Here is a 26,935-nt window from a genome sequence, read left to right on the forward strand (position 1 = left end):
CTATCGTTTATCATCGTGCAGGGAAAAGGTTCAGATTTCCATATGTCAGGCACATTACTCAGAGCATGTGAATGTATTCCCTCCCCCCCACATCTAGGGTTACCAACAGGCCTGGAGAAAAAAAGTCCCTTGGACAGAGAATAGGATATTATGGATGTTATTTATTTCCATGTAATGAAAAACTTTGCTTGCCTATTACTACACTTTACAAAGTCATATTGGTCATACCACTACCCCATTCAAAGAAGCCTTGGATCTTATTTTCCTGGTGGCTCATGCAAATTGTGAAACTCTATAGGATACATGACTGTCACTGTCTGCTAACAGGAACACAATTTTCTCAATGGTTGTGGATTTTCTGGGCTGTATAGCTGTGGTCTTGGCATTGTAGTTCCTGACATTTCGCCAGCAGCTGTGGCTGGCATCTTCAGAGGTGTAGCACCAAAAGACACCTCTGAAGATGCCAGCCACAGCTGCTGATGAAACGTCAGCAACTACAATGCCAAGACCACGGCTATACAGCCCGGAAAATCCACAACAACCATCGTTCTCCGGCCATGAAAGCCTTTGACAATATACAATTTTCTCAGTTTCTGAAAGGAATAGGAGCAGAGGCAGTGTTTTTTTTAAAAGGTGTCCACCTGCCCTTGGGTCTCTCTGCACCTGGTCAATCTCCTTCTGTCTGGTCCAGTTCTTGTCCACGTGCCACTCTTCAAAGGCATCTGCAGCTGTGTCTATAGGGAAGACTCCCAGTGCCTTTAAATGCGAATGGATGTTGCCAAGGAGGCTATGAGTGGTCTGACGTCTCCCCTGGCACAGCCCCACCCCACCCCAGCAGATCTCTTGTGCTGTGCCCGGTTAAAGCCTTCCAGTGCCTTTGCCAGCACTATGCACCACGGACCTAATCCTTCTTATGCTTTAAAGAGGCACTTTAAAACAGTGGCACATCGTAAACAAGGAAGGCAGCGGCCCTGCCAGCTTCTCGCCGGACTGTCCAAGTGCAATATGGGATGCAACAGATTCCAGGGGCTTTAGCTGACAGATGGATGTCCCCTGCCACTTGTTTTCTGCCAGCGCCTGGGAACGAGAACCACTTCACACAGCTATTTCTTTTGAAAGCGGACACAGGCCGGCTCCTTAAGGGAGTCAGTCTTTTGAGTGCTCCAGGACAGGTCCAGATTTCTGAGCAGGCTTGCCAACCTACCCATATTTCGTTAGCTCAGTCAGCAGAACTGTGTTCGGTGCCCAATATTGCGGCTTCACCATGAATTAGGCCTAGGGAGATACGTCAGTATTTTTAACATCAAAAGTTGCCAACCCTCACCCAGCCCGTTATACACAACTGTAGAATGGAATTAAATCTGAATGGGGAGTGCTTTTGTTTTCGGAAAGGAGACACGTAAGACGGCCCTCTGATCCACAAACTCTGGCCCCTAACAACAGATGTGCCTAAATGGCACACTTCATACATGCTCAGAGGTCCTTTCTTTTTATTATGATTTTACATCATCTAGCTCTGATATTCAAACTCTTTATTTGCTCCGGGAGTTGCAAATAAATGAAGGAAGAAATAAATTATATTCAAGAAAATGGAAGGATTCTTGGATGTGCAATGCAATGCACGCATACAAACAAGGTTTCTTTGTCCATGGAGGTCAGACTACCCACTGTCTAGGGGAATAGGCAAGTTTTGCTCCCCGTAATACTGCCCTAGGGTTGCCAACCTCTAGGTGGGGCCTGGAGATCTCCTGGAATTACAACTGATCTCCAGACATCAGATTTCCGTTCCCCTGAAGAAAATGGCTGCTTTGGAGGGTGGACTCTGTGACATCATATCCTGCTAAGGTCCCTTCCCAAATCCCATCCACCCCCAGGCTCCATCCCTCCAAATCTGCTGAGATTTCCCAACCCAGAGCTGTCAATCGTACACTGCCCCCTTGTGCACTTTATTTTTGATCTTTAGACTGAATGCAGCCCAGTGGGCTGCCCTAAAGGGCAGGTTTATCGCAATGGAAGAACACCCAAGTTGTCATCCATTCATTTTGTCTCCTATTACACATTGGTTTGGAGATTCTGACGAAACTTTCCACCCGTGTAATTTTGTCTTTGCCAGTTCTACCCCCTGCCACTACAGATCCCTGATTCGTCCCTCCAGCCATTCTTGAAGGTCGCTTGTCTCCCAAGTCCGGCATTCCAGGGAGCTCAATGGGAGGAAAGAGGCAGTAAAGTGCTGTTCTGTTCTACTGACAGAAGTGCCTTCCATTAGTGGGAAATGATGCTGCAACCCATTGTGCTTATGGGCTGCTAAGGAAAGCCTGTTGCAGATTATCAAGAGTTCTTTAGACTTAGAGAAAGCTGGAGGGGATTACCAGTAAAAAAACACAAAGCCCCTGCATGCCTCCCTCTCTTGTTGAGCTCTGATTCTGTCTGATAGCCACTCTCCCTGGGAGCTGAGAAGGGGGCAGAGCAGGGGAAACGAGTCACTAGGCAGAGAAAGAACCAGACAGAAATATCAGCAGTTCTCTTTTGGCTTGAGCGTTTGCCTCTGATTCCCCTCTGCTTGTCTAAAGGGAGCATCCAGAAAGAGGCTACTATTCATCTGCTGAGACGAATGTACAGCAGGAGTCTTACAGGAAGGTCACCAGCCCAGCTTGCAGCCCTCCCTCCTTGAATTCTGTGTCTTGACGTGACACTAGAGCATGACAAAAACCTCGAGCAGGCTACGTTATATGGTAGGATACAGCCCTGGTTTTGCCTTCTCTTCACTGCATGAGCCTTTCTACAGAATCTTGTTTGGTGTAGTGGTTAAGAGCACAGGACTCTAATCTGGAGAGCCAGGTTTGATTCCCCACTCCTCCACTTGAAGCCAGCTGGGTGACCTTGGGTCAGTCACAGCTCTCCAGAGCTCTCTCAGCCCCACCCACCTCACAGGGTGATTGTTGTGGGGATAATAATAACATATTTTGTAAACCGCTCTGAGTGGGCATTAAGTTGTCCTGAAGGGCGGTATATAAATTGAATGTTGCTGCTGTTGTTGTTACTTATGCACAGCAGCATCTAAGCACAATCTCCCTAAAAGGTTGCCTGTCGCCCCACTCCTCAGTGCAAGATTTGATACCAGATAAGAATTTAGCATCCTGCAACCTCACACATGCCCAAGCACGTTTGCATGAAGCAACCAGGAGTTGGGGGCGGGGAGTCCATCCATGTGTTCAGGGATAATATGGCTCAGCAGATTCAAGACTCTTTGCAGGGGGGTGGGGGTGGCCATCACATTTGGAACAGTTCAAAGAATTCTAGGTCAGCAGCTCCAGAGGAGTTAGCTGTGTTAGTCTGTAGTAGCAAAATCGAAAAAAGTCCAGTCGCACCTTTAAGACTAACCAACTTTACTGCAGCATAAGCTTTTGAGAATCACAGTTCTCTTCATCAGATGTGTCATCTGACAAAGAGAACTGTGGTTCTCGAAAGCTCATGCTACAGTAAAGTTGGTTAGTCTTAAAGGTGCTACTGGACTCTTTTCGATTTAGGTCAGCAGGATTGCACATGGAATTCCTGTGTGATGTGGGCCACGGGTAATGTCCTAAGTACACCCCATTGCCATGAAATGCGACTGCCCTGTACACTGGTCCATTTTCATGCCGCTGCATGCCAATAATTGGCAAGCACACACCTGACACACAAGCACTGCTCATAAAGCAGCACATATGCTCATTCAACCGTATCGGTGCACCTGTGGAATGCTTCCATGGGTTACGAGTGTTACCCATATGGTTCATGTCACATATAAATTGGGTCTTGTTCCTGATCTCCATTTCAAAAGAGAGAGTCTGTAGTACACTGTCCTGCCTGGCAGCCCCACGCTCGAACCTACAAGCTCTTAAAACTTAATACTGGAGAATGAGAGCAGTCTGACTTCACTCCCATTCTCATTATACTAGAATCAAGGAGGCATAATCAATTAGACATAGGTTCCAGCTGTCAAAAAAGTAGTGTTTAATAAGAAATTTGCAGCTATAAGAAGTGTGATGCTTGCTAGCTCAAGAAGGCTTTTAAAAAAAAAGGATTAGACAAAGTCATGGAGGATAAGTCTGTTGGTTATGACTTCCAAAAGAACTTCTCTGTACAGAAACAGTATACATCTGAATATCAGAGGGAGGGAGGGAGGGAAAGGGAGAGAGGGAGGGGGAAGAGAGAGAGAGAGAGAATGAACGAAAGAATGAACAAACGAAAGAACAAACGAAAGAATGAAAAAACGAAAGAACAAAAGAATGAAAGAACGAAAGAACGAACGAATGAACGAACGAAGAAAGAAAGAAAGAAAGAAGAAAGAAAGAAAAAGAAAGAAAGAAAGAAGTTGCCATATTAGTCCTGTTGGTGAGCTCCCAAAGATACTGCCTTGCTGTAAATAGAATGCTGAGCTAGATGATATGGATCCAGCAGTGCAATTCTTATTGTTCTGTGGTGGCGCGGGGAACGCATCTTTCACATGCTCAGAGATACTATGCCTTTAGGTGTTCAGTGATTATGCCCCTCACACTGAAAACACATTCTCTGACTGAGCCACTAATCGCAAGCCTGTGTCATGATTAAACCCCAGCTGGATTCCACGCACTGAATGACTGCAAGTTGGAATCCTTGTCTAAACCCCACCATATCCTCTTTCTGATTGTTCGCTCATATATACATAAGCCCAGCAGTTGCAAAATCCATCCCTTTGTCCTGCCTGCCCTTTCCACTTCAACGAGCAGTGCCATCTTGTGGCCACTCGGAGACCTACCAGACACTTTATTTCACGCAAATAAACACATCCTGGCACATCATGCTCAACTCATTTGCTCATCCAACGCACAGCCAATCCAAAAAGCCCATGTTGCTTCATAATGTGGAGAAGAGTGTCTGAAGTGGGGTTGGCTGCTGCCTTACTTCAAGCCTTTAAAACCTAAGATGACAAAAAAGTGGCCTAGAACTGATGGGAAACTGCTTGCATCTTCTCACTGCATGCACAAATTAAATTCTGTTCCAGTTTGCCAGTCAATTATATATCAGTGCTCCTAGGATTAAAGGCAGTGAGGTGCTAGTATGTTGGCTGCAAGAAAGTTCAAATCATTACTGTGCTATGGAATCGAGTTGTTGTTAGCACTTATGCATCCAAAGCTGTGAGATGCTCTAAGGACTGGGTGCCTGTCTGACTGGTTCCTGTGGGAGGAGAAAGAGCACTGGAGAGATTTCTGGTGGGGGGGGGTTTCTTCAGCATTCGCTTTAGCAGACAGATGGAGGCAAAGAGGAATTCCTACCGGACAGCAGGTCCCTCACCCATCCCACTTCAGATTCCCAGAGAGAAAGGGAAAGATCTTGCACCCTGGAGTGGCTTCAGTGGCTCCCAGCTCCCCTTTCAGCTCAGAAAATTGTGCTCCCTTCTTCACACAGACACCCATCTGCACCTTTCCCAACTAGATAGGAAGAAGACTTCTTCCAAACCCTGATGACTGCTTGATCGAAATAATCTGACTCTCCAGAGCCATTGAGGAGATCCATACACTCATTAAGACACATTACTGTTCCTTTTGTCCTAACCAAAAAGTGTCCAGTAGCACCTTTAAGACTAACCAACTTTATTGTAGCATAAGCTTTCGAGAATCACAGTTCTCTTCATCAGATGCATCTGACGAAGAGAGCTGTGATTCTTGAAAGCTTATGCTACAATCAAGTTGGTTAGTCTTAAAGGTGCTACTGGACTCTTTTTGATTTTGCTCCTACAGACTAACACGGCTAACTCCTCTGCATCTTTTGTCCTGAGGCCAACTAAACTGAAAAAGGCCAAAAGCTAGGGGATGAACACAACTAAGAAAGCAAGAGCCCCCCAACTACAACAGACCATCAATCAACTCCAAAAGTTATTTTTTTAATTCAAAGTGCGCTAAGTGCATATATTACATACAAGTTCATAACCATATATACAATAGTCTATATTCCACCGATCCAAGATGCATACATTCCATCAATTCTGTTTACAAATGTTACTAAGACCGACTACTCCTTGAATAAAGCAAGGTAATGAGCTGTAAACACATGGGTAATAAAGTGCAACTAGTGCTGTGCAAAAAGTAAGCTATTGTCCGTTAGAGTATACAATCCTCCAGTCGACATCTGTCTCGGGACGTCTCTGCCCTCTAACCAGAGACCAAGCCTGCAACAGCATTATACGTTGATGAACATAATATTCGGTTCTCCTCTTTTGATATATGCACGGGTTTCCTTTCCTTACAATAATTTAAAAATTGAAGGAGTTCATCGTCCAGAATTTGGAAGAAAACCTGAAGAGGTATGGAGCCAAACTCGGGAAAAATCGCCCACGTAAAAAAGGTCTCGGTCTAATGTAACCCAACAGGCTCTTGCGAGGATAGAAAATAGATGTTGGGAGAGCATGTGTGGTGTCCTGAAGGGCTTGGAGGAAGAACGGGATTTTTAAAAGCAAGAAATAAAACACAAACAAATGCTAACTACAAAAGTGTCCGATATAAAAAAATTCACCACCACAAAATCTAATAGACTCCCAGGCTACTTCTGGAAAAGCTGCATTTTTCTCCTCTTGCAGCATACCTGAGGAAAGAGCTGTTATTGGAGACAGCCATTCCACAGCCTGGGGCAAGCACAGAAAAGACCCTTCCCTTTTAACTGGAGAGGACAGCTGAACCATTTTGTACACAAAGTGCATGCATGCGACCTTTGAACTACGGCCCTTTGTGGCAGGTTGAAGTTAGGAAAGGCATTCTGCATAAGTTTTATTATTCTGTTCAGCATTCCAGAGCTGAATGCTGGAATGGAAAACAAATCTGGTGGACGAAGCTTATTTATTTTATTTATGTACCACTTTTCTCCCTCATCAGGACTCAAAGCAGCTTTATCACATTGTTCTCCCCTCCTCCACTCTATCCTGACAACAACTACCTTGTGAGGTAGGTTAGGCTGAGAGATTGCGACAGGTTCAGGGTTATCCGGCAGAGCTTCAATGGCAGAGTGGGGATTCCACCCCAGTCATCCCAAATCGTAGGCTGACACCCTAACTACTATGCCCCACCAGCTCTTGGACCAATTAAGCTTTGATCACAGCTTAGCACAGTCATGTTTGAGTAAATCACTTCCTCTTCGGTTGAGCTGTTATCACCGAAGAAGCATCAAAGCGATCGAGATGATAGACAGCTGGTCAAAATGGCTGAGCTACCTCCATCCCATTCTCTCTCCCAAATCAATCAGCCCCTGGAGGGGGTAGGAAATCTTTTGTCTCTCTGACCAACACCTGAGGAATTCGCTTGAAGCCACACAGCTGACAGCTCCCAGATGCCGCCCCACCACAGCCGGTGCGTTTACAGCGAGCAACCAAGGGTCACGTATCATAAACCCAGCCGGTGCTACAGATGTCTTCATAATATTTTACGAGGCCATGCACAGCGTTACCCATAATTCAACGGGGAGCGTGAGAGAGCAATAAGACAGGGGGTTGGCAAGAAGGAGCAAAAGTTTTAAGGGTGCCCACAGCTGGAAGGAGGTTTTAGGGAGCCTCAAGAAAAGGGGGAGCAGCCAGACTCCTGTTCCCAATGCACCCAGCGCCCTCCCTCCCTACTCGGCTTCTAATCTGCAGCCCTTTCCCATAAGTTCGGTGCCTGTGTGCAGATCATGGCCTGAGGGCAGTGGCTCCTTTCTGGGGGTTGAAAAAGCATGATTGCTATTTGGACGGCACAGAGACCATACTTATTTTGCAATTGCTGCCACCTGTGATGTGTACTGGCAGATGTGAGATGAAACGGAACAGCCCACTCCTCAGGGATGGCGTGCAGCATGCTTGGCGGCAGGAGACAGCCCCCAGTTCATTCTCCAGCATCTCCCAGTTGAAGGATCTCAGGGCTAGGAAATGGAACTGCATGAACAGGCAATACTCCAATGCATGGCTAGAGCAGGGGTATCCCTCACCAGCTTAACATGGTCCCTGTGGGTGCCATGGGGCCTGTTGCTAGGTTTCCTGGTGCCCGTTTGACAAAGCATATCTTCCCCCAAAGCAAAGAACCCAAACTTGGCTTTAGGGTTACCAGCCTCCAGGTAGTGGCTGGAGTTCTCCTGGAATTACAACTGATCTCCAGGCGCCCCTGGAGGAAATGGCTGCCTTGGAAGGTGGACTCTATGGCATTATACCATTCTGAGGCCCCTCCCCTCTCAAACCCCGCCCTCTCCAGGCTCCACCTCCAAAATATCTAGGAATTTCCTAACCTGGACCTGGCAACTGTAGCTTTTCTACCCACCATTGGGGTAGAAAATGCTTCCAAAAGACAGAGCTGGATTCACCTTCGTGTTTGTAGGTAACATTCATTCAGAAACAGCGGCTTGCAACCCCCCTACAAAGGAAGGAAGGCTACCGCCCACCGGAGGGCAACAACTACAAAAATTTAAACACAATTCATAAGTGTCAATCTGAAAACTTTTTAAAGTGCTGGAAGTGCTCTATTATATAAACAATGAATACAATAAATACAATCTTATGTATACAATGTGTAACAGTAACATTTCTAGGAAGAGTTCAAAAAGTAGCTTGACATTGAACACCAATTTTCAATAAACACACCATACATAATATAATAAATCCAAACAGCTTATTGCAATAAATACTGGTTCCTATGGAAAAATATCAATTGCTAGGAAATTTTTTGCAAGTAACAATTTTTCTAGTCCATAAACATATTGTGATTGTATCTTCTTTCTTTATAGGTCCATATGGGAAAAGATGTGATGTCTGACTTCTTTAGAAGAAACCACTTGTACAGAATCTTCAAAAAGAGACTGTCAAGATGGAGCCTTTATCCACTTTCTCAAAGGCTCAATGTTATCAAGACCATCAAAACATCTTTTTGCCAAACAACTTCAATGACTGAGAGCCAAGCTACAAGAGACGCCTTACACAGGTTGGACACTTGTCAGCTTCCCTCAAGTTTTGATGGGAAATGTAGGCATCCTGGTCTTGCAGCTTGGCTCTCCGACTGCTGTCCAACGGACTTTCCAACTGTCACTTGTCCAACATTCCGCCAAGCTGCCTGCATTTCCCATCAAAACTTGAGGGAAGCTGACAAGTGTCCAACCTGTGTCAGGCGTCACTTGTCGTTTGGCTCTCAGAGATTGCCAGGCTAGTTTATGACACCATGAGTTTCATGACAGACTGTTTTCTGCGATGGCTGTAGGACTTTTTAAATAAATGGGATGGCATTGGTTGAAGAACAATGTTCAGGCTGTTTTATCATTGTTATCTCTTGTTTTATTTTACTCTTTCATTGTTAAACCGTGTGCACTGCTTTGAATGTTAGAATTGTGGTGAAATAGTAAAGAGTCCAGTAGCACCTTTAAGACTAACCAACTTTACTGTAGCATAAGCTTTCGAGAACCACAGCTCTCTTCGTCAGATGAGTAGAAGAGCAAGACTTGAGAAGCAGCAGCTCCTTAAAGACCAACCAGATGTCCAGGGTATGAGCTTTCAATGGTCAAAGCTCCCTTTGTTAGATACCAAACTCTCAAAGACCTTATATCCTGGAAATCATGTTGGTCTTTAAGGTGCCACTGGACTTTAATCTTGTGCAGTGAATTCAAGGCTGAGGGTGACATTTGAACCTAGGCTCCTTATTCACTCACTCAGCCACCATGCTATAACAGGTCCTCTGTTATCAACGATACTGAATGCAACAGCACTGGCTCATGTCAGGCATCTCAGCAAACCATGGTGTGCACCAAGCAGAGGTTAGAACCCGAGTCAGGAAAGAAGAGACCGTTCCCTGTTACTCGTGTGTATTCGTTTTCTCACCTCTGTGCATAAATCCACTCCTGCCTCTGGGCTGCGGCAGCCCGTAAAGATAGAACAGCCTCTGCAATGATGGTTCATCAAATCAGACACCACACCAAGTCAGGGTTACTACAGACTATATTTTGCAAGCCCGTTTTAAACCACAGCTTAGCCATTCAACCATTATTTGTTAATTCAGACACCATACCAAACTAGTTAATCTCCCTTAACTATGGTCTGCTTTAGTATGATGTCTGATGTAGCAAAGCGGAAGCCCACCATTCTGGAGAAGAAAAATACTATGCACAATAGTACGAAACTGATTGATTTGTATAGGAATAAAGTGAACAAGCGCTCAATAAATACTATTATAATAACAAGAAATATTTTATACAGAGAATATACAGTATTCAAATCCCAATTCAGAAATATCTTTCAATGTACATTCGTTCAAATGTGGGCAATGGTGATCAAGTTCATATATATAAATCCAACTACACCTGTGTCTTTCTTATTCTTCTAGGTGTGTGGATCCAGAAAAGGTATGTATAGTTTTCACAGGTAAATAGAAGACAGGTCGAAGACTGCTGTCTTAAGTATCAGATTCTCAAACATGAAACTTTTTTTCTTTCTTCTTATAGGCATCCACCTATAAGAAGATTTGGATACTGTATAAGATTTGGATACTCTATATTGTATATACGGTATATTTGGATACTGTATATTTATTGTTATTATAATAATATATTTATTGAGCACTTGTTCACTTTATTCCAATACAAATCAATCAGTTTCGTACTATTGTGCATAATATTTTTCTTCTCCCGAATTATGGGCTTCCACATTGCTTCATTGGTTTTGTATTCGGGAAAGCTTGTTCGGTATAGATATTGGTATGATGTCCGAGCTAACTTTGTTGTGATCCAGGAAAAAATATAGGGTTGGATCCACTGGATTAATTCCACTAACTATGGCCCTCTCTCCCATCACAAGGAGCCTTCCTCTTATGCAAGATAAAGAAGAGATATTTACATTCCTGTGGAATACATAGTGGTGCGCATCCCGGGGAATGCTTCTTGCTCCAGGAGGAAAGCACCATTCTCAGCGGAAGAGTGGAATTCGACCCGCATTCTTGTTGAGCCTTCGGGTTGCTATCTCCAATCTGGAAACTTTCCTGAAGATTTGGGAGTAGTACCTAATGAAGTCAGGGCTTGAGGGGAGGAGGGATCTCAGCGGGATATATTGTCAGAGTCCACTCTTCAAAACAGCTGTTTTCTCCAGGGGAACTGATCTCTGTAGTCTGGAGATCAATTGTAATTCTCAGAGAACTCCAGGCACCACCTGGAAGTTGGCTACCTAGTTGAGCCTGCACACCTTTTAGCCCATAAAAAGAGCCTAGGGGAAATATTGTATCATGGCCTGTTTTAGGCTCATTTCTGGACAGCATCGCATCATTCAGCGGTGAGGAGACAATATAAGCTGCTAGGTGCAGTTTTGATTGACAGCTTCACAAGGGATGGGGAGAAAATCTCTGAATGAGCAACCTTTTTCCCCCCTATGGAGCCAGAGCAAAACCTCCAAGCAACGCCCAGCAATGGGAAACCCCTTTGGTTTTTTCCAGGCAGACATGCCACCTGGTGGGCCTTTGGAGAGCAGCAAGCACTCTGTGTTTACAAAGCCATGTCAAATTGATTAATCTCTGACAATTAATAAACATGCACGGTAAATTCATAAAGTTTCCCGTGTACTATAAAATAGCAGTAAATTCCAGCCAACTATATGGTGTAGATTAACTGCATATAAATACAAAGAGTATAAAATATCACCGATAGTAAAAGAGTTCGTTACAGTCTAATTATATTTCCGACTTGCCTTTTTCATCCATCATTTTTTTATTCTGTTGTATAACTGATAGAGTGAAATACACCCAGCTACCAAGAGATCTGAGTAACTTTGCGTAACTCTATGCTTTTATTCTTTAATGAAGATTAATGCTCGCTTTAAAGAAAATTAATAAAAACCAACCCAACTTTAAAGTGAGTGAAACAATGTACTCGTTGCAACTTAACTCCACGTCTGCTTCCTTGGGAACAAGTGCTACTGAATTCAGCACCAGTGACTCCAGAGTAAGTATGTGCAGGGTCACAGCCTAGGCCACTGATGGCTTCCAGCTCACTGTGGTGTGGTGGTCTTATAATGATGCTCCAAAGGACAAACACAGAAGACTAAAAACTGTTGTGGAGGATAATTCTAACTGGGTAGCCATATTCATGTTCAGCAGCAAAGTGAAATGGGAGTCCAGTTGTTCTCTGATGTGCCACTGGACTCCTGCCTTGAGGGAGAAGCAAAGGAAAGTCATCCTACCAGGATCCCAGCTTAAGGGTTTAACTGTTGTTTGGCACAGACAGAAAGGTAACAGGTGCTGCCTTTCCCAGTGCCGCTTCTGCATCCTACATCCTACAAAAAGCATCAATTATAGACCCACAGAATGAGGCAGAGCAGGGGTAACATCATCAAAACAAGAATGGCCAGACTGCATCAAATCACTGACCCAAAACAAGGAGGGCTCACAGATAACAACCTTTCCCCTCCTGACTGGTCCAACCTGACAACCAAAGGCAGAATGCCTCTCAACTGGGCAGCCCATGGCCAGGGCTCATTTCGAGGGGGAATGAGCCGGAACACAGTTCTGGCAGTTCCCCAAAGAGGTCACGTCAGGTGGCCCCGCCCACCTGACTCTCGGCCATTTTGGGCCCATTTCGTCCTGGATTGGGGCTGAAACGGCCCAGATCAGGCCTCTGATGGGTGATGGATCACTCTCCTGCTCAGCAGTGGCCTGATCCTGACCATTTTGGGCCCCTTTTCGGCCATTTTCAGCCCCTTTTTGCTATTTTGGGCCCAATTTCGGCCCTGAATGGCCAGGATATGTGATGTCAGGGGGTGTGCAACATGCAAATCAGTTGTGCCAATGACACATTTCCGGTGATGTCAAGGGGCGTGGCATATGCTAATGAGTTATGCTAATGAGTTCCTCCAGCTTTTTCTATGAAATGACCCCTGCCCACAGCTAATAGCCAGCGAAGACCCATCCTCTGTATTTTGTGTCCAACCCCTTCAACCCCAGCCCAGCCAGCAGCCATCACTACTTTCTGTTGCAGGGAGTTCTACAAGTCAGCTTCTCGTTATGTGAAATAAGAGTGGGGTGTCGTGTTTAGAGCATTGGACTAGGATCTCGGAGACTCAGATCTGAATCTCCGCTCTGCCATGGAAGTTTGCTGGGTGACCCTGGGCCAGTCACATACTTTCAGCCTAACCCACCTCGCAGGGCTGTTGTGAGGATAAAATAAAGGGGAGAATCATGTACACCACCCTTGGGAAAGAGGTGGGAAAAAATGTACTAAATAAATAGGAAGCAAAATAAACAAGGAGCCTCGTGGTGGCACAGAATGGTATAATAATATAACAGAACAACAACATTTGGTTTATATACCGCGCTTCAGGACAACTTAACGTCCACTCAGAATGGTTTACAAAGTGTATTATTATCATCCCCACAACAAAACACCCTGCGAGGTGGGTGGGGTTGAGAGAGCTCCTAGAAGCTGTGACTGACCCAAAGGTCATCCAGCTGGCTTCAAGTGGAAGAGTGGGGGATCAAACCTGGTTCTCTAGATTAAAGTCCCATGCTCCTAACCACTACACCAAACTGGCTCCCAAGCCCAACTGCAGCCCAAGCTCCGCTCACAACTGAGTTCGATCCTGGTGGAAGCCAGGTTCACGTAGCCGGCTCAAGGTTGACTCAGCCTTCCATCCTTCTGAGGTCAGTAAAATGAGTACCCAGTTTCCTGGGGGTAAAGTGTAGATGACTGGGGAAGGCAATGGCAAACCACCCCGTAACAAAAATCTGCCAAGAAAAGGTTGTGATGTGACGTCCCCCCATGGGTCAGTAATGACTCGGTGCTTGCACAGGGGACTACCTTTACTTTTTACCTAAATAGGAAAACACCTCTTTTTGTCTGTCTCGCTTCTTTTTGTGCAGCTAATCCTAAAGTTATGTACCTCCATGGGCACTGAATCTGACACGTGTTTCAGACCCATGTGGTGCTCTGGATTAGGAGAATTATACTTTACCCCTCGGCCACTAATCTTCCAGAAGCCAGCAGAACATAACTGGAGCATGTAGCATCCGCCAAACAACAGGGGGAGTTCTTTACCACCTAAATCTATGAGACATCCTGCCCCCAAGCTGCCCCAAGCTATAAGCAGAAGAATAGGTGATAAATCTTAACAAATAAATGTAGTTGCTTGCAACAACAAAAAAGCAACTACAAATTGCATCACTAATGAATTGGGCTTCTTGATATCAGTTGTCCTTTGCAGTCCGTTATGGAGCTTTATTTTCCGTTCATGAGACCTTCTTGCTGGAGAAGCTAGAGCTCCCGGCTGGTGACTGAATAGGATGTCACTATGGCCGATTATGTACCTGCATTGCAGAATTGTGCTTCAGCCACCAGGTGGCAGTAAAGGAAAAGCTCAGGGAACCACCAGGTACAAAGAGGCTGGGTTTCCATACCAGGCTGCATGAAGCTTGGGGGGGATTTGCTCCCAAATCTCTTTCCAACAACAAAAAAAGGAGCTCGACTGAGCTAAGGTGGGAAGAGAGACGGGAAAACTGTCGTCCAAGGCTGAAGCAGTTGCAACACTGGCAAGACAGCAGTGGCACAGGCTGTCTCTATGTCTGGGGCTTTGCCTCCATCATTCTGACCCAAAGAGAGAGCTGAACCAGGACATTTGGTCAAATTTCAATTAGTTCCCCAGACAACTTAAGGCAAGGTACTGCCTTTCAGTATCAGACACCCACCTGTGACAAGGGGATACCGTCCACCTACCTTACAAACAGGATTGCCAATTGGCCTGGAGCAAAATTTGTTTTCCCTTTAATAAACTTAATTTGTGTGAAATGGTAGCTATTCATGACATGGAGGTAAATAACATCCAATTAAGCTTCTGCTAAATGGACAGGCCATTTTTCTTTGGGTCTGTGGGCAACTCTTACTTACAAATGCTATCTAGGAACCCTCACTATGTTAGGTTGGCTCCAGTGAGCTTCCACAGTAGAGTAGGAATCAAAGCCAGGTCTCCCCGATTTTAGTCTAACACTCTAATCACTACCCCATGTGTGCACAGGTAAGTTTGTGTATTACAAACAATACCAGATATTTTCATATCCATGCAACCTGCTGTGTGGTCTCCCATCATTGAGGGCCTGTCATCATGAATAAGTAAGGAGTCCAGTAGCACCTTTAAGACTAACCCACTTTATTGTAGCATAAGCTTTTGAGAACCACAGCTCTCTTTGTCAGATGCATCAATTGGTGCATCTGATGAAGAGAGCTGTGGTTCTTGAAAGCTTATGCTACAATAAAATGGGTTAGTCTTAAAGGTGCTACTGGACTCTTTACTGTTTTGTGACTACAGACTAACGTGGCTAACTCCTCTGGATCTATGCTCATGAATAAGATTATTCATTGTCACAGGAGGAGAGCAGGCTTTGCCTTCAATGCCTCACCAAACATAGTGCTATTTTTTAGGAAGGCACTAGGGTGGCAGAAAAACCTCAAGGACGCCATTGTGGGGGAGGCTGTACTTGCCCGATGCTGGCAACCCCAGCTGTTAAGAATCAACCAAGTCTTATGCAGCCCACAGGTTTCGCTACTGGGGTCTGTCTGTTAGTCACCCTAGGGCAGGGTCCTCCAACATGGTGCCCATGGGTATGAAGGCATCTATCCATACTTCCCCCGGCACCCACTGAGATTTGAAGAAATGAGGTAGGGCCATGGCAAGGCAGGGCTTATTATTGGCTGCCCTTGTTCAAATTAAAGGTTTCCTCTGCAACAGTGAGCAATTGCAACCACTGCAGGACCTGAGCTTTCCTAGGTCAGGGCACGGTTCCATTCCCCCTTCAGGCTTTCCTTCTTTCTCCCTTCTTCTCCATATTACCTTAATATCTAAAATAAGGCTGCTGTATGGATACAATATGGTGGTATCAATGTTTTGCAAACTGCAGCACTAAAGGAGTCATGTATGCTGTACAATTTCCCTACAAACTGATGAGAGAACCACAGGATTCACAACCAAAGCGTTCTTCTTCCCCCCAACTGCTCCCTCACCACTTTAGTAATTTTTTCCTATTAAAATGGGGAATGTTCTTCTTGGCATCTGAAGAAGTGAGCTCTGACACACACAAGCTCACGCTGGAATAAATGTTAGTCTGCCAGTCGACTTCTATTTTATTTTGCTACAATGGACTAACATGGCTATCCCCCAAAAAGAGCTGTAAAGGCCAGGATTTGCAAATCTAACGGATGGGAAAGAGGCAAGCCATGCTTGTTGAACACTTTTAAGCCCTCAAATGCAGAGAACGATTTACAATTCCGGCTTATTGACACAACTGAGGCACCTGGGCAGATACACTGATGCAATAGAAACTGCATTAAGCTTTTTTAAAGATAATGGCCAGTAAGATTTGCTAAGAGATTGGTGTTTTGTGATTTCTCTGTGAACACCCGTACTCAAATCATTTATGAAAACCGATTATGCCGTAGTCAGTATGCTTTCTAACATGACTAGTATTTTCATTATTTCAGTTTTTAAAAACAAAACACTAAACCTTAGGTTATTGAAAACAAGCCTTTAAATACAGGCTGGACATGGTCCAATGAGACATTATTGATACACTTTCTGATATTTTGCCTCTGTGAGTACTATGTAAATGTTCAATAGTGTAAACTTGTTGATCCCTGTCTGGTTTATACGCATTTTTCACTGACGTAGGATAAAGTTGTGTTTTGAATGTGGTATATGTGTTGGACCACTGAAGAAGACAGGAATGTTGAAATGCATTGGTCTTCTGTCCGAGGGTTGATAATACTGTTTTACATGTTGTTATTATTGGGGGACGTTTTTATAGTCAATTAAAGGATGCTTAGTTTAGATCTTACTGGTTTCCAAATATAGCAGGCTTGTTCTTCTTCAACCTTTGTTGCAGGTTCATTTCCCCATCTCCTTCTACAACTCTCTCAGCCTAACCTACCTGTTTATATATACCATGTAAATTTTCTAAATAAATAGCAAACCATGCTAAATGGTTGTGAAGATAAAATGAGGATGGGATAATTACATATGCCGCTCTGAGTTCCTTGCAAAAAGGGCAGCATAAAAATGTGCAAGGCACATAAACTGAAAAATCTTAGCTAGGCTACAAGACAGAATCAGCAGCACAACATTGGAGTAAAAGAGGAAAGGTTACAAAACACAGGTTTGGAGGTTGAGACAATTCTAGCTCTGGAAAAGCTGGAGACGAAGTATGTGGGGTTGCGATGGAGGGCGCAATTTTGTGCTTCTGCTACTGGCAGATTTCTATACTAGATACTAACGCACACATGGAAGAGAGGGAAGAAAAGACAACAGCCTGTATTGAAAAGTAACCATTTATTAGAACCAATACAAGAAGTATGAAAGAGAGGGGATGAGGGATACAGGGCAGAGGAGAGAGGTTTGTTTGTAACATGTCAGACAGTACAACAAACAACTTCTTGTTTTATAAACATTGTAGCGTTTTAAAAATGTGGCTTGGGGGGGGGGGGTCAGAGATCTTGGCTGAAACGTCACCAAAGAGGGTGGCTCATGCTCACTCAACACTCACGCACATGTGCGTTAATTGACAATCTTTTGAGGATGGCAGCACGCTACTGGGGTTGGGAGGGAAAGGCAAAAGTGCCACCCCAAGAAAAGTCCCTTTTCACTCAAGACGGCATTCAGCGAATGCTGCTTAAATTGAACCTGCAGCTACCCCCCATGCCCAGCACCAGGATCTTAGCTGCCCTCTCTCAAGAGTTGCTTCTCATATGGTCCATTTTATTCTCTGGCCAGATCCAACCAAGTGCTCATGGCTCAGCTGAACTGCTTGGCTTAAGCAGGAGTGGCGTTTTAGATGCTTCTGCAACCCTTTAGGCTGGGGGGAATTGTGACTTCAGTATGTTAGAAACGATTTAGAATAGCTGCCTGGCTGAAGCACGGCTGAATCTGGGCAGGGAAGAAAACGAAAGCACTCGACCATGAGTGGAAGAGCGGTTTCTCAGAAGGTAAGAAATCTGGACTTTGGCTTGCAAAGTAATGGAGAAAGATCTTTCATCTTAGGACGGGGTGGGCAGCTGAAACGGACTTCAGCGGGGAAACTGCTGGTGAACTGTGCCTTTCGCCTCTTGGAAATGCAAGATCATATACTAAAAACTCCCCATGTTAAGAATCAACCCTCCAAAGGCCTGTTTAAAAAGCCACCTTTAAAAAAAAAACTGGAGAAGGGGAATCCTGATACCCATACTGCTACAGCTGTAGGCAGGACTCTACAACTGTAGTGAAATCTGTACCTAAAATCCAACGTGCTGCCTCCGGAAAGGCATCTCTGATAAGACGGAATCCAGGGTCTCCCCTCCCCCACCCCCACCCTCTCCCGTTTCAATTGATGGGAGGAGACAGAGTGTCATTTCAGTTCATACCGCCAAGGCAAGATTTAGATGCCACCCCAGGTAAAAAGCAGACCGTTAATCAAAAAATTAATGAGTTTAATTAAAACAAAATTAATTCTCCCTCTCCGTATTTTATTTCTCCGAGGCGACTCTGGGCAACAATTCATTTTTTAGACAGCGTGCTAAGAAGAGGCAGCATCAGTAGACTGCACCTGCAAATTGAATGTCTCGGCATGAACTTGGTCTATGATGAATTCAGAGAGGAAGTACTCCATTAAAAAGAAAGCGGGTACTCAGGAGGGGGAAGGCGACCGAAACAATTTCTTTAAAAAAAAATTCCATACAAGTTACAAACCTCTGGCGAATACTCCAGATCTGAGATTCAAACCTCTTCCTAAATACACGTAATACCCTACAGCCTCAAAATATAAGACACCGAAAAAGCTAAACACCAATTATGTTCTGGTTTGCCACTGAAACACTGAGACCAGGAGCCAAAGAGTGAGGAGGTGGGATCAGTTCAGAGGCCACCTGAATGCAGCATGAATGGCTTAGAAATCCTGGACGTTTTGAACCGGCCGGCTAGTTCTACTGCGCTAAGGAACACACAACTTAGGGGGTCTTCAGATGAAGAGAAAGAAATGGGGGGGGGGGAAGGGAAAAAAAAGGAAAAAGATATCCCCTTCTCTGTTACACAAGAATATGGGCATTTGGATATACTTAGAGAAAAGAAAGTCGTCTTTTCTTAACAGCCTTTCTGCAACGGGGGGTGGGGGGGCGATAAGCCCTTTATGAACACTATCGAGTAACCTTACGGGAGACCTGCTATACGCCTTTTATTTCCCTACATTTTGCTTATTGAAAAGGCTGAAAAGGATTTTCAGTTTCTCCATCTTGGCCAGCTGAGGGGGCCCTTTGTGTGGCTGGCCAATGCTGGTGCATTTAAGCTTGGCAAAGAGCTCTGAGCACCTCCAAGCTGAGAAGGGCTATATGTGACATTTCAGACTAATGGGGCATCCCTCCCCTCCCAAAAAAGCGGGCAGGGGTGCATTTGACTCGCTAGCTATTCTAACAATTTTTTCCACCTGTAAAGTATCACACACATACACACACGCACGCACGCACGAAGGGGGAATTGGACTGGACGCGAGCAGATTTAACGGTTTAAAATCACACGCACGCATGCATCTCCAAGAAATGATAGCACAAATACTTGCAGAGGAAGGAAAGGAAGAATCAATGTGCTGTGCTAGGGATGGTTTCAAGACCCTCTCTCTCCTCGGACGGTGACATTACCAAACAACCTGCTGATTTCCCATCCGTTTCACCTGCGCTGTCTTTTCAGCAAATGCACGATTGCTTCTGAGCATTTGAAGTCTTCTTGATGCAAAAGGATGAACAGCGGCTTGCGAAACAGATAGCATTCATACTGCAAAAGTGATGGGCAGGGAACTGTGGGAGCTGGTGAGCACTGGTCATTTCCTGTTTGGTTTTTTTTTCTTTTTTTAACAAGGAAGGCCTGGAAGTTAGTTCCTCGCTGATGCTAGGAAGGGAAAGACCTACTCTGGCAACATCCCAAGCTGCCTCCACTCCCAAGAACCAACCTGACCTTGGCCTGCCCTGTCATTCGGCCCTTGGGGCAACGTTTGATGCTGCTCGTGGGCTGGCGAGAGAAACAAGCTCGAGAGCACAGAGGCATTCTTGGGTCCCAGCCAGGCTTCATTCTGCCGGGTCAGAACACAGGCAAGGGGCTTCCTAGGGCAGATTGCTCATCCAAAGCCTCGTTTCCACAGACCTTGCAGCAGATTCCCCACATGTCCTTTGGGCTTCGTTTCCCACTCTCCCCCACCCCCATTCCAGACAAGGCTGAGATTAGTAAGAACAAGACAAACAAAGAGACGCACCTGCACGCTCTACGATTTCGGGACAGGGGGATGCAGAGGAGAGAGGAAAGACTCAGTCCGAGCTCGCCTCTGGAGGCTGGATCAGCTGGTGGGCAGACTCAGTGCAGAATCCTCCCCAGATTGCCTTTTGCTATTTCACAGGCTGTATTTTCAACCAGACGTAACCACCTCTTCTCTGTGCTGCTGAGAATGAATGAAGTCTCAAGGCTTCAGGTACGCAAATGAGACTTGGGAGAATCCCAAGGCTTTACTTTCCCCTCCTAGATTCTTCTGCTCAAATGGAGGGCTAGTTAAAGAAAAGACAGAACAAGGCAGAGTGGGATTGGCTCTAAGGAAGTATAGACATTTGCACTGGATAAGAACACAACGCAAAAAGCGGCTGGCTCCAATCGCTATGAGGAGGGAGTAGTGGGCTTTCTGAGAACAGGTGTGTGTATGAGGGTGGTGGTGGAGAGATGGGGGAACTTCTTCATTCAAGAGGTCTACATGTAAAAAAAAATAGGGCCCCAAGCCCCTCGCGAGTTCCCTCAAAGTGACTGTTTGAACGACACTATTTATAGAAAATTAAATCCATCTTGCCTCACATATCCTGCTTAGGGCAGTTTGCCAGCCCATTATGTCTGCCTGGGGAGAGAAGGTGGCTGTGGAAAGACATGAACACGGAAGGACTAGCTCAGTCAGAGTTCAGAAGAGCCCATCGGCACCCGCACGTCAATGGAACTGCAATGAAAGGCAGCCTTCCAATGCCAGGCAAACAGGGGCAAGACATGGTAGAGACCCAGAGGGTGGGGCGCTTCTGATTCTCTCTGTTGTTCTTCATCTGCACGTGCAGCGTTCAGTTAAGCACAAAAAGTGTGGGGCGGCCTGCAAATCTCTGACTTATCTCTAGGATTTTGACACTTTCATGCCAAGAAAAGTCTCTCAAATGGAAATATTTACAAACAGGTTTCTGTTCCACCATTTCCTGCTGCAGAACCCCCCCCCCCCCCTATCAAACTAGAACTAACATCACAAGCTTTCTCAGCAACCCCACTTAAACACCCCCAAAGTATTAGAGTATTCTCATGCACTAGGCAGTAGAAGATTATATTTTCAGGCCCGCCCAGATGCAAAGCCCACTTGCTGCTTGACCTCTGGGGTAGCAAATGTTCTTGGCTCAGGCATGCATTCATTTAAACCCCTGAAAAGCGAAATTTGATATGTGATCCCAAATTATGTGCCAAGTGACTCTCTGGAGGATCTATCCAGATACAACACAAACTGCTTTCTGTCCTAATCAAAGTGACACGGCTACATCCAAGACAGAGGAAACTGTGAAGTTACTCTTGCTCTGGGAATTCGAGGTCAATTACAAATGAATGTAAAGTGTGTAGAAGAGGAGAATGTTACCACTAGTAGTTGAGTGAAAACTCCATGGAGGTTAGTACACCATATACCAACTTCCGATAAGCAGAAATTACTGACAGCACTGGAGGCATAGAATAGAAGAACCATCTGGATTGTCAGCTACAGGAAGACAGAGAAAACTGAGCTTTGGACTCACAAAACAGAACTGAGCAATTGTACAGAATGGGGATTGCTACCAAGCTTTTTAAGAAATGCCCCTTGCCCTTTCTACCTCTGTAAACAGGATCAAAGTGACTGGGGAAAGACAACAGACAAAAAGGGGATGAGAAGCCAGACCTAGAAAGAGATCTGATGGAAATGCAGAGACCAGAGACATTTCAATTCCACAGCGGAGAAACCTGGCCCGTTTCAAAAACCAATCCTTTCGATGTCTCCCATGAAGTCTATTACCAGCATGCACAACCCTTGTCAGCCCTCTGACATCCAGAAAATAGCGGGGGGGGGGGGAGAGAAGCTGGCACCAATTAATACTGTCAAACTTTTGCCTTCTGTTGTCGAGAGTGATGGCAAGTCTGTCTGCAAGGAGGAAAAGGGAAGATCAAACTATTAACGATCTGCTAAAATTCTGAAGGGCCCTATGTCCCGCCTAAATTACACAATTACAGGCATGCCATGTCAATTTTTTTTTAAAAAAACATGCACGTGAAATGTTATGGGCAAGGGGCGCTACAGAGGGGATTCCGCTACCTGCTTTCTGTGACCGGCCCTTCCCCACATTGAACAAGAAAGCGCCGGAATTCTAAGCACAGAATTGTTCAACAGCCACAGCACCAGTGCAGAGAAAGCCTATGTCTGGTGGCAGCTGAAGAGAAACAAATGCCAGCCCAGAGCAGCTCTTGCACCTTCAGAGCTGCTCTGGGCTCCTGACACACTATACCTGGCCAGAGGAGGCCAGGTGCGTGCAGTGACAGGGGCTCACAGGAGGCTTCTTCTTCCAAGTTATTTTGCTTTTTAAAAAATGCGGAAAATGTAACCAGAGTGAACTTTATTTCTTAAGAGATACTGGAAGGCTCAGGACCCAAACAAGAAGAGCTCCGTCAACCAGACATTATCATGCCAGGAACGTATGCCATATATACGGAGAAGCCCTTACCCATTCTCACGGTGACTGAGCGCAGAAACTAATCCAGTTTGGGGACCACAATGCTTGGCCTCTGAGGAGCAGTCACAGATGGCAAAAATTATCGAAGTATGGCACACAATGCTCACACCTACTAACACAAGTTACTGTGTGGAAAGAAAAATGGAAGACGAGGATACTGGGTATGGTTAGATGCACGGGCAGGTGTTAAAGGGGGGGGGGAGAAGAGCTGTCTTTTTTAGCAATACATTTTCTGGTGATTCCCTTTGCAGGTTACTTGCTCCTGCCTAGCAGCCAGAGAATGGGCACTGGGTAAAAATGACTGGGGCCACTGTAAGTGACGCTGGCACTGGGGCTCTTGGTGAGCTCTGCTCTCTAGCACTCTGGAACTCAACTCAGCAAGATGTCAGCTGTTCTTAAGCAATTAAAAAGGAGCCCCATGGAGACCTGCCTTGACCAACGGGGTGGGTGAGGGGTTTTTTGGGGGGCGGGGCATTCTCAGAATCAAAACTATGTATTGAGTCAGAGGGCGTCTTTCCCCAATACAGGTAGCTCTTGTCGCTTTTAAAGCCCTCTCTTAGAGCAACAGTATGGAATGATTTGCAACAAAGCAACATGATGCAAAGTGAACCACCAGGCAGGGGGGGAAAGGCCTGCAGGCTCTGAGAGGGCTTTCAAAGCAAGAATCATGTTCTGGATCGTGACATGAGGGGAGGGAGGAACACACACACAGCATGTCAATCTCTTGGAGCAAAACCGAACGCGACTAACACCATTTATGTTATGACTAAACCAACCAATATCAACGTTTCTCCTGTGGAGCACAGTAATAAGCACATTTTCATGGATGTGTTTGGGCTGAGGGGGAAGAGAAGGGTGAAATATGTACAACTGTGTGTGGACAGAAGACCCTGGTCACTTTAGCTCTTCACCGCCTCTCGCTCTTTGTTCTCAGCATCTTCTGGGTACGCATGCCAGGTCAGTCTCTCTTCATAAAACGCTATCACAATTTGAGGGCACTTCACGTTGGCTTCTTTGGCTAGAACCAGGTCAGCCTCATCCGTGTCTTTCCTGGAGAAAGTGAGCAAAAACAAAAGAACTGGCCGTTAGCGCATCAAAGCAGAGGCGTCTCACCTGACAGCACGGCGCATGCAGAGAAACAACACTCTGGGCTCACTTGGGACTTCAAATTAGGGCTGCATGTTATAAGTGGCGTATTAAAACTTTACTGATTGATGGGCACAGGTCAGTTTTAATCAGTGTGCTTGTAGCGTTGATTTTTACGGTTATTTTGGTCCAGGTGTACAAGGATTACTATACTATATCCCGTAAAGAAAATATACCCATTACAGCTATATAGAAATATTGTGATACTGTACTGACTCACACCATGTAATCTGCCTTGAGTCTCAGTGAGAAAGGACTATAAACGATGTCGGTAATAGTAACAGTAACAGTAATGATGATGATGATGTGGCCTTTCCTTCTAATAATGATCAGCAGCATTTGGTTATGAAACAGCTTCTGAAGCTTGCTCTAGTCCAAGAACGCTTCTGCTGGAATACATTTTTTTAAAAGTCTTTATGCTGCCACAAGATTTCCAGCTTGTTTTCTTAATAAATTATTTTACATTTTCTCCAGGACTTATCAATTAATTGTTCAAAATGTGTATGATTAATCAACCGATTTTTAATTGACGGATAGCCACAGTTACATTACTACTGCCCTGATCAGCAATTAATTTTCGGGGGGGGGGAGGGGCACTGTGATAAGGGAGCAAGGGACAGACCTCCTAAAGTTGCCTACCGCCAACATTTGTTTGGGGCTGGGTTGTTTTGCCCTGCTAGCTAGCTCCTTCCCCATCTCACTACTGGATGGGCAACAGGAGAGTCGGGTTGGCACCTCTCAGGAGACCTGATCTGGCTCATAAGCCTCCAAACAATAAGTCCTACAGTCGTGGTGTCCTGACTGCTGTTCTCATTCAAAAAGGAATCCCCCCTCCCTTCCCGCTGACTGATAAAGCGCAAAGATGAACTCCTCCACACAGCTCCTCTTCATCCCTAAAATGGAGGCCCAGATTAGGTTCAACTGCAAGAAGGAGGGGCTCTCTGCTCTTACTCTCCTATCAAAGAGGACCAGGAAAGGGGAAGGGGGGGAGGAGAAGCACAAAGAAGCATCTCCCACAAAGCCTTCACAGGAGCTCTGAAATTTCAGGGGGGAAAGGAGAGGGGAGGCCCTCTACGTTTCTTCATTCCTTATGCAAAGAGGGCGCCAGGGGGGGAAACTGCTTACGGGGGCGCACATTTCCTTTATCTCTGTCAGCACAGGGTTTCACCCTTGCATTTGTCCACCCTAGAACGCACTGCAGAGCAACTTGTAATCTGTGGGATTACAGGACTTGCACAGCTTTCCTTATTCAGCTGCCCGCTTCTTAAAAGTTGCTGGTGCTGCGCCTTGCATGTCTATCCCCTCCCCTTTCCCTGGTGCCATTTTGTTTCGAAAGGTTGGGGAGGGAGCTGCCTGCTTCTCAGACAGCACCGCATTTTAAGACGTATTTTAAATCTTAAGGGGAGCTGCAAATATCCACAACAACGGATCGAGGTACGATGCTGACAAAGGCACAAGTGCCGGGCACACCCAGTCCTACAATTGGACCCCTTTCCCAGCAGAGAAGGTGCGGAATTGTGTGACTGCAAAGTGGCTCCGCCAGCATAGCAAAAAGAGAACAGAGAGAGATCCAAAGTAATCCCCATCTCCATTCACTGCCTCACATCTTCTGGTGGTACCTCCATCTTAAGTAAAAATACTCCGCGTCCTCTGCTGATCCTAATAACGGAGACGAGGCATCGGCTAGCTCTTGGGTTCTGTTTGCACGTCACACACAATGGAGACCCCATCCACCTACCTAAATACTTACCCCATAGTTCCTCCTGACAAACCTGAAACTCCCCACACAAATGAAAAGTACCAGTTACCTAGCAACACACTAGGGCAGCAAATACTCATTGGCACAGTCAATTAGCAGGCCCCTCCATACATGCAATTATTGAGATCGTGCGACAAACAGGGATTCTGGGGCCAGAACTCTTTAACGGCTTGCCACTGCGCAGACCTCACACGTCTGCTGGCCCGATCCTGAACATCAGAAATCTTAAAACATGGATTTTTTTCTTCCAAGTTTATGTTCAACATTAGCAAGCCCCTACTGCTTTCCAGGGCGAAATTTTATTTCCGTTCATCACTGCAACAGGCCATTCATTTTGACAAAGCTGACTGAAAAATAAGCACAACAAATCCTATAAGATGGGGGAGGGGGAGTTGGGTTATTTTAAGCCATTTGGCCACTGACATATCGGAGAATATTCCGTATTTCTACAACTGATGGGAAAGTATTTAAAAGGTGTCCGTTCGTTCCACCAAGGCAAGCCATCATTCATTAAACGGCAAGCAATTGTCCTTTGTCTGAGATCCTCAAAACTTAAAATGATTTGGTTAACAAGGCCAAAAAGTTAATACATTTTATTAATGAATATCAAGTGATGTCAGCTGCAAAGATAAGATTTAAAAAGGAACATATATGATACAATGTAATAAAAAATTAGTGCAGACTTCGCAATATTTCTGCAGTGTCTTATAATAGGGGTTATTTCCCAAGCCAGCACCCAATATCTAGAAAAATAAGACATTATTTTGAAGTGGTTAATTTACCCATACTCGGTGTGGCCTAGAAGATAGTAAACCTACAAGTCCTGTGTTCAGATCTACTCCAACTTGGGCATGCCGCATTCCACTGGCCTCAATTCCTACCTGCAATATGGCAATAATGCCTAACGAACCCCTTCAGAATTTTTAATGAAATCAATGGCAGTATTATGAAGAACCTTGCACGTTCAAAATATCTTTTAGAATCAACACTGTAATCGGCACAGCACTGGTTTCCCTGTCCTTCTGCATTCAGGGCAGAGGGAAATGGCAAGCCATCTTACAGAGAGGCTATCAATCATTGTGCAGAGCAAGCCTCCCTTTGATATATTGCCTGGGACCAGGCCTTGTACACACAGCCATTTTTAACAGCAATCGCAACACAGGTGATATACTACAAAGGAAGTTTACTCCAATCAGTGACCGTGATGTTTCTGATGCACAGCAGCGCATTACAGTGGCCAAAATGTGCCAGAAAACACCTCTGGTGCTGTTC

General features: G+C 45.3%; 1 protein-coding gene across 2 annotated transcripts in view; it reads right to left on the reverse strand.

The window, feature by feature from the left end:
- Positions 1-17,293: 17,293 nt before the first annotated feature.
- CBX5 (chromobox 5) overlaps positions 17,294-26,935 on the reverse strand; it is a 59,154-nt gene continuing 49,512 nt past the window's right edge. For both annotated transcript variants that reach the window (XM_055003369.1, XM_055003370.1), the window contains one exon: positions 17,294-23,808. In XM_055003369.1, coding sequence (XP_054859344.1) covers positions 23,658-23,808 — 151 coding nt within the window. In that variant the 3' untranslated portion in view covers positions 17,294-23,657. The remainder of the gene's footprint in view (positions 23,809-26,935) is intronic.

This window comes from Eublepharis macularius, chromosome 19 (assembly GCF_028583425.1).
Source record: "Eublepharis macularius isolate TG4126 chromosome 19, MPM_Emac_v1.0, whole genome shotgun sequence".
NCBI lineage: Eukaryota > Metazoa > Chordata > Lepidosauria > Squamata > Eublepharidae > Eublepharis > Eublepharis macularius.